The following is a 17,637-nucleotide window of genomic DNA, read 5'->3' on the forward strand; positions in this document are numbered from 1 at the left end:
TGACTGCAACATATCTGGCACCTCAGAAGTTCCCTCAGAGCCCCTCCTACTGCTTAGTGTCTTCTAACATTATTTTTCTTTCACCAGCCTTACCTGCTTTAAAATTTGCTGTGAGTGACAACATGCATTGCCTTTTTCCTTGGTGGCTGGCTCCTTCATTTGGCACGGTGGCATCAGTTCTATGCACAGCTACAGTTAGTCTTTTTCATGTTTGAGTACTATTCCATTGTAGACTATAGATTAGTTCCTCCACTCTATTGTTTAGAACTATTTCAAAGAAAGACACTATGAGCATTAGTGTGCGCATGTCCACCAAAGACTCTTCTTTTGACAGACACAATTAGCCATATCTGTGGACCTGGTACGTCATAAGATTTCTTTAACTTTTTGTATACTGCCAAGCATTTTCCTGAGTGGTGACAATCACATTCTCAGTGACAACACAGGGTACTAGGTCAAGCAGGAACTGCATGTTTATCTTTTTAAAGAATATTTTGTGTTCGTTCTTTGATGATATCTACATAAACTATCCCACTCTATTTCCCTGGACTTCCCTCAGCATCTTCTCTTTCTCATCCTCACCATCACACACAGAATCCAGTTAGAGTCCCATGAATAAACATGGGACCCCTCCCCCATAAACATGGGGTGACCCCTCCCAAATGACTCCCCCTCCCTCAGCATCCATCAAATGCTGATAAGTTCTCAGCTAGGGATGCAGCCTCATGAATCATTCCCCCACCCATTCTGGAATTATCGACTGGCTTGATTTTAACCAGAGCTTGTGCAAGTCAGCATAGCTGTTGAGTCCATAAGTGCAGCAGCCATTTCATGTCCAAAAGACAGCATTTTTCAACATTTCTCCCCATCCTTTGGCTCTTAACATTCTTTCTGTCCCCGCTTCTGGAATGTTCCCTGAGCCCTGGAATTTGAAACAGATGTCTCATTTAGGGCTGCATACTCACCTTTTCCTCTACACTTTGACCAGTTATGAGTCTATATTGACCACTGGTCATTTCAATTTCTATGATCAAGGTTAAGAGGAGTACTAATTTATGGGTTCATACATAAATATTAGTTTGACAATGGGTCTGTTTAGCAAAAATAACAATAGTATGACCTCCACAGCCGTGGGAGTTAGACCTGGTTTGAGGTATCAGTCACAAATTCCAATCTATGGAGCAGGACTCAAATCCAATTAGAAAATAGCTGGTTACCCCATAACAGTCATGTCACTATTGTATTTGTGGGCACATTTTGCCTAGTGGGTTGGTATTGTAGTGTTCAGGATCCACTACTAAGTCCACTGGTGACTTTTCTCCCGTGTAGGCCTGGAATACTACCTTTAGGTTTTGTGGCAGTCAATAGGGAAGAAATTTCCAGATCAATTCCAACTTTGTTTCCCTATGTGCCACAACCAAAGCATATCTTGTCTTCAGCAATAGAGTCATATCATCAAGTTGCAAGATAAACTCTTTCCCTAGGTTAACTCCATAATTACCACTAAATTTAACAACATATAGAGCATAGTATCTTTTGTAAAAATCCAATTAATAGGAGAAAAAGGAGGTGTTCAGTTTGATGGATCAGAGGACCAGACAAACCTCAACTCTGAAAATCACCAGCTGTGTGACCCTCAACAAATTACTAACCCTCTCTGTTCTCTGGTTTCTTTGCATGCCTACTGGAATAATAATAGTACTGTCACTCACAGGACTGCCATAAGGATTAATAAAAACAGTTATTATAGAGCAGAATGTGGGCCTGGGATGTGGGGATATGGTAAACAATGAACCAGCTTCAGCTACTAATGACATTGTTATTATTTGTGCTAATAGTAGATAGTGATTGCTAGAATATCCAGTCTAAATACTTAGTGAATCACTGTAATTAAAATACATCTGGTAATTAACTGCAATCCTTATCCTTCTCCATTTCAACACTGGTCAGTTCTTCTTTCATTTCTGTGATGCTGACAGTTTTTCTCTCAAATGGTTGAGTATTTTGAATGGCTTTTAGACTCAATTTGAGGACTAGTTCAATAAAGTGCTCTAGGAGAAAACACATCTAGGTTTGCCAAAAGCAAATTACTCCATACACAAGGGAGTAAATTCAAGCCATAAACAGCTGATAAAAAAATAAACATTTCTATTCTCCTTGCTCCATATGGACTGAAATTTAGTTATTAATCTTACATTCACACGCCCAAACAAAGAACACCCACTAAGCATAGTTTGGAAAGCATCTCATCCTCAAACTGCTTATAATTTCCTGATGGGTGACATAAAACCTTCCCAACTGACTTAACCCAATTCATTCCATTTCTTCTCTACTTAGCATGGGGTTTTTGAATGGTCTTAAAAATGCCAAGTCTTCTTAAGAATGCTGGTCATATTTTGAACTAAATGTTAATACTGCAGCACATTTCATAGTGCAATCTGTTCTCCCAGCCAGGCACAGTAGAGCTTTTCATTTCCAGTGTGACACTATTCCTGTTGAACCCTAAGGAAAAATTGTGTCACTAGATGTACAGGTGTTTCAAACGCAATCAATTAATTGACGTGTTACAAATGGAATGGCCCTGTTTCCTGCAAACCAGCTTTCCAGCTTGGTTTGTCAATATCTTTATGTTGCATATATATAAGAGAAAGGCATCCATTAGGTCAAATGTGGCAATTTCTTGTCCCTACATGGAGCCTTTATGTCCTGACACCTGGGTATAGCTGTCCCCCACTATGCACTTAATTCCTGGCACAGGACCTCCTAGTTTCCTTGCTCAGTGCTGCTCATGCTGGCATGGCATTCCCCGCCCCACGACGGCAAGTCACGTCTCTGTTCTTTTCCTCTGAAGGGTGCCATACCTGGGCTCTCTTGTTAAGAACCCTGGAGTGAGAGTGTAGCAAGATTCCCTCCTCCCTGACACACACACTTTAACTACCAAAAACCATTGCTCTGAGTGAAAACTAAAGAGGGAAATTAAATTTCTCATCACTGTCAGGAAGTAACAGCCTCCACATTTTTGGCCTCCCCTGTTAGTGAAGAAATAAATTCAGTTCTGGATGCCACAGATGGAGGGTTACATCCTGGACCCAGATCTGGAGCAGAGGTCCCCATGCCAGCTCCCTTTGTATTACAGATATCCTGCCTCCCTTTGTTCTTTCATATTAATGGTCCTCAGGACGGCTCTCATTCTAGCTGATCCTCAGGAAACACTTGTGGGGCCCTCCTTTCAAATCACCTTCTGCAGACAGGTTTCTGATTGAATTCAAGGCCACATCCTGGGCGTCTGGTTTCTATAGTGCAAAGAATTACTGCTCCTGACATAATGTTCTGAGTTCTGAGGCCACTGCTGTCATATTGCATTTTCTGACCATTTTCCAGGTCCTCAGTACAAAAGTATACACACACACACACACACACAGAGAGAGAGAGAGAGAGAGAGAGAGAGAGAGAGAGAGAGAGAGCCTTCGAACTCATTAGACTCCATCCTCATGTAATATCTTTATACATTTTATAACCACACACCCTGGGGAAACCAAAGCTACCACAGCACCCCAAGCACCCAGAGGTGCTCAAAGAGGGTGGGTTTCATGAGCTGGAATGGGGGATAGAGGTGAGGACTATATATCCACCACCCCCATGGATCCTCACAGGGGCAAAGTCAAGTAAGATGGGTGGCTGCAGGGAAAGACACTTTAAGAGCTGCTCCAAAATCGGCTCATGTGTAATGATGGTGGGTAAATAGTGAGTTCCTCAGCTCTGGATAAGGACAGGAGGATCCATAAATTCAACCTCAAGTGGGTAACTGAATTAGAACAACCTGTGAGAGAACAAAGGGGAAGTTGGGAATGTGAATGATAGAACAAAATTGACATGATTTTTTAGAGGTGAGGCAGAAACTAAGGACTGTTCTGTGCATGTGCAAATGTTTGAGCAGAAAACAGAGCCAGCGGAAAGCCCCAGCATCCTGGCCCCTGGCCTCCTTACCTACTTATCTGGTTCCCTGCAGGTCTTTTGCCTAAGGAGTACCAAGTCTAGCTGAGTACTGCTTGTTTATCTGATTGGAAGCTTGGATCCAGACAAAGGATTGAACTCTGAGCTCCCCTGTTCTTTTTCCACTGAGCACTCAGGCTTTTTGGGTGTCTTAAGAGAACACCCAATCCTTGGGATAAAGAGGAAGAGGAAGTGGCCTTTTTCTCAGTGCAGACCCTTGACCAGAGGACATGGAGAGACCAAAACCATAAGCAGTCACTGGCCCAGCTACACCTGTATCCAGGTGAAATACTGTGTGTGGATCATTGAACCAGTCCTGGGAATTAGGTCAGTCCTTGTCCTTACCTAGACATGGGACTAGTCTTGGAAGATGGCATACCTGGAAATGAGTGAGTTTCAGGGCATGGATTCAGTAGGAAGTTAGAGTGGAGCCTGAGGCTAGAATGAAAAGCTGGCTGTCTGACCTGGGCCTGTTCTGCATCCTACACTGGTCTAAGTAGATGAGCAGTACCTGTGGAAGCAAGAAGGATAGGAAGGATGCAGGTCTCTTCTCTCATCTTCCATCTATCTCCCTTCCCAGCCACATTCTGCCTTTTGCAGGCACAGCTGAATCCACAGGAAACCCAAACCCAGCACTTCGGCTGAGCAAGAGCATGGCATCCAGTCTTGATTGCCCCTTATCTCTCCATTCATACAACAAAGAAGGTGGTGTGCTTTCACACCCGATTCTGTGGCACACCTCAGCAACCCCCAGGAGCTGCCCGAGCGGCACCATCATTGGTTGAGACTTTCCCCCTTTTCTGTGATCATCTGCCTGCTCTGAAATGTATGGTATGACTCCTCTCTGCAAACCACAGCAATCCTATCTCTATGAATTCCTCACCCCAATTTTTTCCTTGCCCATCCCCCATCTTCCCAGAGAATTCAAAGGCTGGTACTTAGAAACAGAAAATGCGCGCGCGCGCGCGTACACACACACACACACACACACACAGAGAGAGAGAGAGAGAGAGAGAGAGAGAGAGAGAGAGAGAGAGAGAGAGAGAGAGAGAGAGAGAGAGAGAGCCCAGTTCATGAACAGTCTCAACCCAAAGAGAGCAGCACAGCGTGCTTACTCCAGCACTCACAGATAGACACCAGCTGGAACTCTTTGAGAGCCCTCCCCGTTCTCTGACAGCCTCCTCCCCCCACATGTGGTTTCACTTTTCCACCCAGAAATTGGAAGCCCCCAGAGCATGGGCCAAAAGCAAACACCTGGCAAAAATCACTTGACCCTCGGGCACACACAAACAGACAAACGGAAACCCGAAGGACATCTGTGGCTTCCTTCTTCAATCCCTGGCCTCCTTCCTTTGTTGTCGCCTAACTTCCACTGGACCCCGACCTCCCCTCCCCCAACACACAAAAAGAAGTCACCGAGTCCTGTTCAAACCGATTACTTTATTGATAGTTTACATACAGAAGTGTTTAGAAAAGGACGTGGGCTCCGGAGTCAACTCCTCCCGGGGCCACTCACGCTTGTGCTGCACTTTGTCCAGAGCCAGAGCGCAGGTCCAGACGCCTGACCACCACCCCCCTACGCTTTTTCCTAGAAGAACTAAAAACTGATCCCAGTCCCGCGCCACTCCCGCCCTCTCCCTCCCACCTTCCTCGCCCACCTTCCCGCCCGCCCGCCCGCCCCTCTACACTATACCTTCACGGTTTACAGGACACAGACTTCTACAGCCCACGCTAGGCGAGGACTACACGCTGGGCACTTCTTTTCTGGAAGGAGGGGCCCCAGGGGCTCCCTCCCACACTTAGCACCCGCTCCTGACGTGCTCTGGCCCCTGTCAGGCCCCTTCGGGACACGTGCACCGGAGTCACAGTTAGCTACCTGCGCCCCCAGCACGTTTCTGCTGGGGTCTGGACCCCATGGAGTTGCAAGAACCACCGTGGCCGCACCAGCCTCTGGCACCTGCAAGACATTGACAACGAAACTGGCCGGGGACCCAGCCCGCACCCTGCTAGGAAAAGAGGTGCGCGGTCCCGCAGCGCTTAAGATTAGGAGAGAGACAGAAGAAAACGGATTCTGACTCTCACACCTGACACACTCACAGCCAGTTTCCCAGACTTTGGGAAGGTTGTGTTAGCACCAGACCCAGAAATGTCGCTGTCTTTGAAAACAACGAAAATAAGAAAATCAGTGCGCTGAGTTGAAAGGCGTCCCAGGACCCCAGCTTGGCTCCAACTGGACAGAAATGGGGCGGGGATGGGGTAAGGATGGAGAGAACTGGGGATTTGGATCATGTGCAGGGAAGGGACTTTGAGACTAAAAATTAGCGGGCTTCTGGCACATGCAACCTTGAAATGGGGAATGGGGTCAAGGTGAGAGCCACAGCGCTCCACGTTGGGGAACTGTCCTGGGGAACCCGGGCAAACCTCGGAACCAACCCCATTATTGTCACCAGATGTGGCCTGCGACTGGCGCATGCTTCCAGGTTCCCTATCGTTCCCACCGGGTGGGGTGCGCGGTGGATTTTGCTGATCGTCGCGGTGGAATGGAAGGCATAGATGGTTTCTCGCAGTCCGTGGGTGGTGTCTTAGAGGAGGCAGGCGTCAGCCTCTGTGCTTTGGGTGGGGGATGGGGATTCAAGCCCGCCAAGAGAATGACGGTGACTGACTGCGAACCACTGAATTCAGCCCACTCCTAGAAATCCCTAGTAGTGATGCCTGGAGAGGGCAAGGGGGAAGAGTAACGGAATACGTGGGGGTGGGGTGGGGTCCCGTGAGGGTGAGAAAGTCCTGCCATCCCTAGGCTACGAGGTGCCCAAGGTAAAGCTGGGCAGGCCAGGCGTGCAGGGAGCTCAGCCCGCAGTCTGCCTGTAGTTGCCATTTATCTCCTGGGCGATGTTGACCGCCTCTGCTCCCAGAGGAAGCCGGTCACTGTACTCAGAGCCAGCCTCGAACTCCTCTTGGTTAGCCTTGGACTGAGACTCCACCAACGAGCAACCGGCTAGGCTTTCCTCTCTCTGCAGGTCCCCGCTTGGGTCCCCCTGCTCCACATCTTCATCAAGGCCCTCCTCCGGGGTCTCCTCCAGCTCCTCACCTCCTGCCTCGCCTCGGGCAGGGTAGCTTTTCTCAGACTCAAGGTAGGAAGCACGCGGGTCGAAGTCGGCTGCGATGCGTTTCTCCATAGGGTCGGGGGCCTGAGGTCGCAGGATTAAACGATAGGGTTTGCCCGGGTGTTTGGCCAGTAGATGGCAGCAGGCGGCACCCAGCAGGGGCACGGTGGCCAGCACCAGGAGAAACACGCTCACTGTCACGATAACCAGCAGGGATGGCAGTTCTTTTTTGGTGGAAAACACCACTTGCACATGGCACTCTTCGCCCGCCAGTGCCAGGCACACAGAGTAGTTAGTGCCAGGTCGCAGGCCGCGAAACCAGTAGGCATTGACCCCCTCCTCTACGCGCGACCACTGAACCGCCGCGCCACCACCCGCAGGGCACAGGTAGAGCAGGCGCAGGGGCCGCCTTCCAGGCCTCCGCGCTCCGGTAGCACCATCTGGTCCGGGGCCCCAGCGCGCAGCAAGAGGCGTCAGCTGCACCCGAGCTTCACGCTCTGCTACATCCAGCGCGATGACACCCAGCTCAAAAACGTGCGACTTGAGCTCTGAGCTCTGATTGAATGCGTGGTTAGACACATACCGAGAGGGGTCCCCATGGCCACAGTGCTTCTCGCCCACCGGATCCGTAGGGATCTGACCTTCCACCTGCTCCCCTTCATCTGTATCCTCCAGCTCTGCCTCGATTTCCCCGAGGACGCTGACCCGGGCCAGACCTTGACCTTTGGTTTTGCCCTCAGGCTTGTAGGGCAGGACACTGTTGCTACGGCCCTTAACAGTGGTCTTGCGCTCAGAGGTCGGGTCCTGAGCATCAGGTTCTCCTCCTGTTCCAGGGGCGTGTTTTGGCGGCCCCGCCGCAGCCACAGTCACCCGTACTGACGTTGAGTTGGTACCCAGCTCATTATGTGCACGGCATGTGTAGATGCCTGCCTCTTTGGCACTTAAGAGGGGCACCAACAAAGAGCCGTTTGCTAGGGCCAAAAAGCGCGGAGTGGCTGGAGGCGCTGGCCAAGCAGGTGCTGGAGTTGGGGTTGGTGCCTCAGTCTGTGTAGGCAGGTCCTCATCTCCGTCACCTTCCCCGTCCTCTGCTTTTTCTCCTCCATCTTCTTCCTTGCTGAGAACCGGTGGTTCTAAGACTACAGTGCCACCCGGGATCTGAAGTTGCCATTGCAGGCGGGGTGTGGGGTGGCCTTCGGCGAGGCAGTGTAACATGAAAGCCAAGCCTGCTCGCAGAGGGGTGCCAGGCGCCTCAGGCGGCGGCTCTGCACTCAGACGCACGTTAGGCGGTGCGCAGGGCAGGGCGGGCAGACGGTGCACTGGCACGCCCTGCAGCTCAGGAGGCGAGGCGCACGCAATAGAATCAGGCTCGGGTAAGGACACCCGGGTGCTCGCCGCCCAGGCCTGCAGCCAAAGCAGACCACAGCTGCAGTGGAATGGGTTGTGGTAGAGTTGCAGGTGAGACAGCGCGCTCAGTGCATCGAACGTGCCCGGCTCCAGGGTACGCAGCCGATTGTTGTTGATGCGCAGGGAGCGCAGGTCCGGCAGCGCGCCGAGTGCATCCCGGGGCAGCGATCCCAGGCGGTTGTGGTTCATTTTCAGCAGCTGCAGCGCACTCAGGTTACGAAGGTCGCTCCAAGGAAAGTTGGATATGAGGTTATGGCTTAGGTCGAGGTTCTTGAGCTGACTCAGCACTGCCAATGCCCCTGACTCTACAGTGCGCACCTCACTGTGAGCCAGCCACAGCGAAGTGACCTGCGTGACGTTGACGAAGGCCCCTCGCCTTAGCACCGTGATCTTGTTGGCAGACAGACTAAGCGTGGTCACGTTGGCTGGCAGTCCTTCCGGGACCTCGCGCAGCTCCTTGTAGGCACAGTCTGCAAACTGGTGGGCGTACTTATCTATACAAGCACAAGGCTCAGGACAGGCTCTGGCCACTCCTAGCAAAGCCCAGGCCAAACACAGGGCTCCAAAGGGCCCCATCACGACTCCTGCAATGGGAAGTCAAGGTGAAGAGGGGTCACTTATACCACAGTTTTCTTCCCTCCCTTAACAAACTCTCCTCCTAAATCTGTATAGACTCCAGAAACCTTAGGTACGAATGGAGCTCAGTAAATGCCTACAGATTTAATAAGCTTGCTTTCAGAACTCTTATCTTGCCTCTCCAGAGGGCATGGAGCATATTCCCACCCACCAATCTATTCCCTCAGCTGGTGCTGTCCCCTCCAAAGTGTTCGATGCTTGTGGTCTCCAGTGAGCCCCACACTGACCCTTCTTTCTATATCTTCATTTAACCCGGTGAAATGGAGATGCACAAAGATTTTCGTTCATGACTGATGTCTTCTCTGGAATCCTTTGTCCCATGCACAGCACTCGCACACATTTCCTTACAGGCAAAGACAGTGCAAACAGAAGCTTAGGCATCTCCCTGCAGCCACCAACCACAAGACCCTGAGACTCTATCAGAAGGTTCACAATGAATTACAGAGACACAAAAACATAGGCACCTGGACATCTACACAATATACCAGGGAGAGCTCATTGTTCTCTCAACTCAGTGTAGCATTTGCCACAGTGTTCTCCAGCAGGAAGCAAAACACTTTTCTGTTCACAGTGAGAACTGACAGATACAAGGACACAAGTCCTCACATGAACCAGCCCACACACAGGGACATTGGTGCTACACTGCCCTCCTCTGAGACTCAAACCCAAGCCAATATGCAATATGGAGAACTTGTGGAGTGTGTTGTGTGATCTGGGGCAGTCTCCACCCACTTATTCTTCTAGCCTCCCTGCTCTGAGCTGCAGCTCCCCTCAGGGAGAGCCACAACTGCTTAATTATTCTTCCATCTGGGAAAGAAATCCTCCCCCATGCCTAGACAGAGTATGTTGTGGGGACAGTCACTAAAGATTCCTCTTTGTACTCCACAGAGCCCAGGTAGACCCCCTCTGCCCACAAGGTTTTAGGGAGACAAGCCTCTAGCTAGTAAATCTGGAGAAAGCTCAAGGTTCTATACCTTTCTCCACAACCCCAAGAGGCCTGAGTGCACCTTCTATCTCTAGTCACACAAATAGTCTAACACAGACCCCCTCCCCCAACTTGAGATTCCAGTCAGCCTTGGGAGAAAGAAGCCCAGCATGTCCTGTCTTTGAGATTAGTAGGTCCCAGCCTTGCGTTTGCTCCTAAGGTAGGCAACTCCCTTCCCTGTTCCTTCCTGACAGCCACCCAACCCTGGTGGGTGCTCTAGGTTGGACCTACCCTGTGGGTTGAGGTTGTGGGGGTCACTCGACCACTTACCTGCTGCTCTCAGACTTGCACTGTGCTGCCTTCTAGCCCCTCTCTAGACTCAGATGACAGTCCAAGGGATCTTCTGGCATCTGTTGCTGTGGAAGTCGGGAAAAAGAGGCAGGTATGTGTAAGAACTCTCCCTGCCTCTGAAGTCCTGCTTCAATTTTTCCTTTCTTATCAGTTCGCCCCACTTCTCGATGCTTGCAGGTTGGAGAGTCGTTGCACCACCCCCACCCCGGGCTCGGCCGGCGGAAATGCGCACAGTCTCCCACCTCGTGCCGCGCTCACATTTGTCAAAGCCATAGAGATCCCCACCCACCCCTGGCTGAGTCCCGTCCATCTCTAGGGGATCCAAATGCGCACAGCCCCAGGCTTAGCCCTTCCCAACCCACCGCACCACTATAACCTATTTTCCCCAACATTTACACACTTATTAGTATTGTCACTGTTTCTCGTTACGCCTCCGAACCCCTCCCCAACACACTCTCACACACAGCCCCTCCACCAACCTTCACAGGTTAGAATTACCCATCAAACATGTAATAATCGTGTCAATGCTCTGAGTTCTCCCTATCTTCACTTACAGGTTCACAAGCACACCTTCATTTGAACACTCACCGTCCTCTTTTGCACGCACACAAATAAACGAGCTCACTCACCCTCACTCGCCCATCCCGCCAGCGCCCGGGAGCAGCGCTGCTAATTGAAAGCGAGCAGTTCTACGCCCCGCAACACGTGAGACAAACCATCTTTGAGGAATTTGGGAGAAAGAAAGGCATAGAACTGGAGGGGTGTGTCTTTGCCTTTAAACACTTTTTTTTTTTTTTTCCTTCCCCAAACAAGCAGTGGCACAGAAAGAACCTCCAGCGGGACCAGTGAACAGCGCTGCCTGGATCGCTCGGACCCTTTTCCTACAACCGGCTGCTAGCCGCCCCCCCTCCCCCAAGCCACGTTCAACACGATGCATAATTGATAGTGTTAGCAGAGCGCCTCACCCTCCCTGTCATTTTTGCCTGGATCTGGGCAGATACAAACCCTGTTTCCCCTCCACCTTCAATCCCCGCCAGACGACCTCGCTAGATGAGAAGGCGCAATCCTGCAGGGTGCGCAGGGAAGAGACTCCCACCTTCCAAGCCCATCGAAGACCCTGTCCAGTCTCTTTAACAGAGACCCCACTGCCAGGTCTTTGTGGCAAAATCAGTGCTGCACTTCACTGCTAACAAGTGCTCACCGTGGGGGGTAGGTATCGGCTGAGCTCCCTAGAACACTGGGTTGCACTCACCCAAGTACACTCTGCCCTTGCTTGCAGCCGGCTGAGGTTGTCGCTGACAGTGGTGACAGGGACCAGGATGGTTGCTAAAAGGTCTGCTCCTCTTGAGTATTGTGGGCTAGGGACTTAAGACTGGGGAGCATTTCCTACACCCTACTACCCAGTATCCTTTCAGCATCTCTAGCAAGCATACCACCAACCCCTGCATGATCGCGCGCACACACACACACACACACACACATACACACACACACACACACATACACACACACACACACACACACACACACATTCTATTAAAGCCTAGGCAGCAACCACCGCCCTGCCATCTCACACCCTCGTGTAACAGCTGGCCTCAGCAGACTCAGACTCAATGTTCTCTTTGGCAAACCCTGGGCATTTCTTTTTAGCGACAAGCAAGAGGATTTGAAGGGTGTCTAGGCATTTGGCTAAAATTCACCATCTCACTCCAGTGCCTATAGCACCCCAGGAGACAGAGCTGTTAGTCAAAACTGGTAAGGGGGTATAGGTTCATGAGAGATGTATAGAATCCCCACCTCCTGCTATTTGTAAATACTGTAATCCTGGGGTGCTCTTGGTCGCCCCAGCCCTCACAAGAGGCAGCCTTCTGACTTGGGTCGATGGCAATGTGTTTGGGGCCTCTGTGGAGATCAATACCCCGATTTGAGTGCTAAGCATTTTAATGAGCTGAGGAGGGGTGATGGAAGGAGATCCAGGGAGATGCATCTAAAGGGACCACCGTGCTGGGCTTCTGAGGCCCCTTTGTAAATTAAATATGAACATACTGGTATGTGCACACTTTGGTCCCCCTCCCCGCTACTCCTGGCTCCTGGCTGCTGGAAGTAGCACAAGCTCAGCCAAGTTCTGGATCTAGAACTTCATCACACCTGCTCAGGCCTGGAGACCCCCCAGACGATCCCGGAAAAGGGGTGATTAGGCAGTCCAGGGAAGATGTCTTTGAAAGGTCAGAGAGAGGGAGAGAGAGAGATTAGCATTCTGACTCCCCCTTGTCTGGGACTTTGCACATCAGACAGTCCTGAGCAAGGCTTTAACCTGAGCCAAGGCCACAGAGGTTTGAAACAGCCGGCATGGCAACGACTTCTTTGTCTGAAAAGCAAAGGGGATGTCCTTTTGTATTGTACTTGTCCTAGCAACCTTGGGGGGGGGGGAGGTGCCTTGCACCTTGTACCACTGTGTGGCAGCGGAGGGACTAAGACTGTGCTCTGGGATGGAGAGTCCTGGGAGCTTTCTTGGCCTGACGTGGACGCTCCTAGGCTAGTGGACATCCACTCACCCGATTTCACTTCTATTCAGCTCTTTTTGAGTTTGGAGGGGACTCACGCTGGCAGAGATAACTTGGAAGGTGCAAGGGGCCAAGAGCTGGAAGAGAAAAGGGGCTCATGAGCTCTCCCTTAGGACTTCCTTGGATTGCAAGGACGTGCACAGTCAAAGTCCGTGTAAGCTCTGGGAACTCTGGCTTGCTTTCCCGAAGAGGCTGGAAAACCAGGGGACTCGCTGTAGAAAGGGCGGTCCCAGCACCCTCAGGATAGCTTAAGGGCGTGGCAATCACGCTGGCTGGGATACTGATCCGGTGGACCCCGCAGGCTTCCCACCCACTCTCATACAAAAAGGTTTCTGTTGCCCAGTTTTACACCGGGGAGAAGATACCCCTTACCCAGTCTTCAACCCTGAAGAACCTAGTGCCGGTCCCGACAAGGCTGGAGCGGGGAGTCGCCTCTAGCAGCATCGGCAGGGTCTGAGGTGGGAGCTGCAATTCCTGGTTCAACCACTGAGCTCGGCTAGAAGACAGCGCGCAGAGCCCTGGCGCCGCCCAGAATTACCGTCTAATGCTTATAATGTTAATAATGATACAGTGGCCTAGGGGAGGAGAGCCCGGGCCTAGAAACAACTCCCACCTCCCACCCCTGTCTACGTTTTTGATCTTTAAAGGAACAGACATTTAATCAGGTAAGTGCGGTAGAAGTGAAAGAAAGGAACGACACAAAGTTGCCAAGCTCGAAAGCAGAGACCTCCAGATTCCGAATCTGCCCAATTCAGTCAAAAACTTTTTATCAAGCTCCAGTCCCGACCCTATATGGATGCAGAGGCCGAGACTGACGGCCCTGGATTGCTTTGTGGATTGACCATTTACTTCAGCTCTAGTGCTCATATGGTCCAGACAGTGGGAGCGCTGAAACCGAAGGCTCCACGGACTTGCTCCCAGTGCTAGGTCTGCCATGATCTGGGGTCCAACTCTGGTCCCCGCGCGCCCCCTGCTGGATATTGCTTGCAGGAAGCAGAACCCTTGCTTGCCTGAAGGGTTGGTACCGGCTTGTGCATCAAGGAAGGCTCTGCCTGGGGCTTTGCCATGCTGTTGGGCAATGCTGTAGTGGGGAGCACTTAGCCAAAACCCTGAAGTTTTCTCTCAGTGCCCCAGCCTGAGCTCCATGGAAACACAACCGGCCCTCCTTACTTTAACACAGATTTGGTCAGTTCCTGACCTACTGGGTTCCCAGTGCCCAGAATCCAACAGTTCATCATTCTCCTGGTTGGTGTGAGTCAATCAGTGAGTGTAGTTGCATTAGGAAGAAAACTTCCAGAATGCTTCTCTTGCAGTCTTGTCCCTGTCTCTCATTACTTTGCAAGAGGCTCTAGAATAGTTTCTGAGCTGACAAAGGAAACTTGTTGGCCTTATCTGGGGATGGAAATGGGAGAAGAAAACTTAAGTAATAGCTATTTGATTAAACGTTTAGGACAGGTAATGTGTACACAATTCTGCAGCAACTGCTCAGTTATGCAACCTTGTGTTTTAATGTGGCTTGTGGGTGATTTAATGGACTTGCCGAGGTGTGTGGGAAGAGCTTCCAAGAACAAGATAGCCAGGGCATCAAACATTCAAACATCCCTGGCACACCAGCCTGCTTCAGAGACCATCCCCACAGCTGCCCTCCAGTAAAGCCGCTCTGGAACACAGTGCCTCACATTTTACAGAGTTTGCAAGTTAACAAGTACACACACACACACACACACAGAGAGAGAGAGAGAGAGAGAGAGAGACAGACAGACAGACAGAGAGACAGAGATTCCAACAAGCATTTCTGCTTTCTTTCCGTAATTTCTACCAGAAAGGACACTCCCAGGGAAGCCAGGCCCTGTTTCAACACCATCACTTCTCATCCTAGCACCGGACCCCATCACACACCAGCTATGGGAGCCTGGTTTAATCTCTCTGTGTCTCTAAGATATAAATGACAGACAGATGCTAGAGAGATGGCTCAGTGGCTAACAGCACTGGCCATTCTTGCAAAGGACTTGGGTTGGAATCCCAGCACCTATATGACAGCTCACAATAACCTGTAACCCTAGTTCCAGTGGGTTCAACACCCTTTTTGGCCTTCCCAGGCACCAGACACTGCTGTGGTATTCAGGAATATACATGCAAATACCCACCCTTAGTCAAAATAAAAATAAACCTTTAGAAAGAACGTGGATAAGAGGGCAGGTATCTCGTGAGGGTTAAAAGAGCCAAGACACTGTCAAGTACTCAATCTGTGGCACTTTGTGCTTAGTACCTTTTTTTCCCCCTCACCGATAGCTGGGTAGAATCAGGCACTATTTTGTCTTAAAGACTTGGGTCTAGATATGATGAACACACTGCAACATGGACTCCTGATGCTTATGTCTTGCTTATCCCATAGGGAGAAGAGCTTGGCTCTGCCCCTAGACATCTTTCATCACCACCTGTCCCCTCTGTACAGAGTCAGAATTACCCGTTGTTATTTGTACAGGTTTTTGGTTTTGCATCCTTAGCAGATTGTGATGCATGTGGCTGTCACCAGTGTGCCTGCCTGGAAAGACAGCCTTGATACTACAGAATGGGCAGACTTTTTTTTTTTTTAATTAAAATCATGTTCTCTTTAACTATTTATTGAGTTCTGGGACTTTAATTATTTTCTAGAGAAAAACAAAAGAGAGCACACATTTGTGTATGGGAAGACTGCTGATTTTTGAGGAAAAAAAAGCAACCTGTGGCAGGTATCTGGAGGCAATGGGAAGGGATTTCTGGAGTGATTCAAATGAAGCCTGGCATTATTAACAAACCCAGATCTAGCCCATGACCTTCCTCCCAGTGCTTTCATTAAATTAGCTCAACATGCTGGCTAGACCATTTATTGCCATAAAAATTAACAACGTTTTTTTCTGGCAGTAGCTCATGTAATTTGTCTGGGTGTGCACTTGCACTGCGGATTCTAGGGACTCCTTCCTGGGAGAGGCAGCACTTGCCATGCAAAGTGAAGCATGTTTAGCTGGTTCACTCCATCAATGCAGCTTCCCTAGAGAGGGCCTGAAGTGGCCAGCCTTCCCATGGCAGAACTCAATGTGATCAAGAGTAGGGAATGGGTAGGGGGCGGGGGAGTTGCTGGAGAGATAGCTCAGTGGTTAGGAGTACTGGCTGCTCTTCCAGAGGTCCTGAGTTCAATTCCCAGAAACCACATGGTGGCACATAGCCATCTATAATGAGGTCTGGAATCCTCTTCTGGCCTGCAGGCAGAAGAACACTGTATACATAATAAATAAATAAGTTTGTTGGGAGATGTCATTCTGTAAATATGTTTCTCTTATTTGTTAATGAATAAAGCACTGTTGGCCAATAGGAAAGCAAGATAGGCAGGACTAGGAGACAAGGAGGAGAGAGGAAGTAGTAGGGAGGGGTCAGCATGTAGAGACTGGGGAGAGCAGAATGCTAGCCCTACTCTCCTGTAAGATGAGACCACGTGGAAATATTTAGATGAATAGAGATGGGTTAATAATTAAGACAGAGCTAGCCAATAAGAAACAAGTAACTGGCCAACAGCATTATATCAAATGCAGAGTCTCTGTGTGTTATTTGGGGATGGCACAGCAGTGGGTCCAGGCCAGCAGGAAAAACCTACTTGTAACATATGGCGCTGCAACATGGCTAATAAGAACTTCTACTTAAAATTTAACAAAAGCTTAAAAAAGGGTTTTAGAAACTAAAGAACAAAGAAAAGCAAGGCTTCTTGCTAACAACATTTTTCTGGGTTGGACTCTGTTTTGCTAGATTCAAGCAGAGATTTGCGTGGCTTCTTTAAGGAAGGTTTCCTGACTCAGCATAAGCGGCAAAAAACTGCAAGGCTTTTAAAGAGCTCTGTTAACAATTCATTGGTGTGTGTGAGATCTGGCAATGGCAGTGATCACATCTCCAAGCCGGCAACATGCTGCTGGATGGCAGCATAGACCAAGGCAGTGAGCACAGCTCTTATTTCTGGCGGTAAAAGTACCTGCCACCATCTTGGCTAGACCATGGCTGAAACAGCCGTGGCTTTTATTTTAGCAATGTTGTTGTTTACCAGATAAAAGACTCATGGCCAGAAAAAGATAAAGATTTACAGTAAAGACAGACTCACATTAAGAAAAAGCTAAAGGTTTGCAGTGTGTTTTAAAATATATGTAGGCTTGGGAGAGAAAAAGAATAAAATGGTTTAAAAAAGACAGAGAGGAGATGGGTGTGGTAGCACACGCCTTTAATCCCAGCACTGGGGAGACAGAGGCAAGCAAATCTCTGTGATTGCAAAGTAAACCTGGTAAGCAGAGTGAATTCCAGGACAGATAAGAGTTACACAGAGAAACCCTGTCTCAAAAAATGAAAAAATAAAAAGTAAAAGAAACAGAGTAATAAAAAAGCCACTGGATACTGTACGGTATTATATTGCCTTTGTGTTTGACTCGTTTGACTGCTGAGGAAACAACAACTGTTAAAGGAAATGCTGCTGGATTAATTCAATTTATATATTTTAAAAATGCTAACTCCAATATTTAAGTCTAAGGACAAGTTACTGGGGAAAAGGATTTCTAGTTTTGTTTCCACTGAAGATGAAAAGCTGTGGATTCCTTCCAGACTAATGTGGTTTGATCAAGCCAGACCCCCTGAAACAGAGTTG

At 49.5% G+C, this 17,637-nt stretch overlaps 1 protein-coding gene across 4 annotated transcripts; it reads right to left on the minus strand.

Moving 5' to 3' along the window:
* Positions 1-6,596: 6,596 nt before the first annotated feature.
* Islr2 (immunoglobulin superfamily containing leucine rich repeat 2) lies at positions 6,597-13,508 on the minus strand. 4 transcript variants are annotated; one of them, XM_051197595.1, is made up of 3 exons: positions 13,350-13,508; positions 10,393-10,478; positions 6,597-9,085 (listed from the first exon to the last, which is right to left on the minus strand). In XM_051197595.1, the coding sequence occupies exon 3, from the start codon at positions 9,075-9,077 to the stop codon at positions 6,840-6,842; it is 2,238 nt and encodes a 745-aa protein (XP_051053552.1). In that variant the 5' UTR covers positions 9,078-9,085; positions 10,393-10,478; positions 13,350-13,508; the 3' UTR covers positions 6,597-6,839. The 4 variants fall into 4 exon arrangements, with proteins under 4 accessions (XP_051053552.1, XP_051053554.1, XP_051053553.1 ...); XM_051197597.1 differs by having other exon boundaries at positions 10,354-10,478; XM_051197596.1 differs by lacking the exon at positions 13,350-13,508 and adding an exon at positions 11,043-11,199.
* Between the last annotated feature and the right edge of the window lie 4,129 nt (positions 13,509-17,637).

Source organism: Phodopus roborovskii, unplaced genomic scaffold, assembly GCF_943737965.1.
Source record: "Phodopus roborovskii unplaced genomic scaffold, PHOROB, whole genome shotgun sequence".
NCBI classification, from domain to species: domain Eukaryota; kingdom Metazoa; phylum Chordata; class Mammalia; order Rodentia; family Cricetidae; genus Phodopus; species Phodopus roborovskii.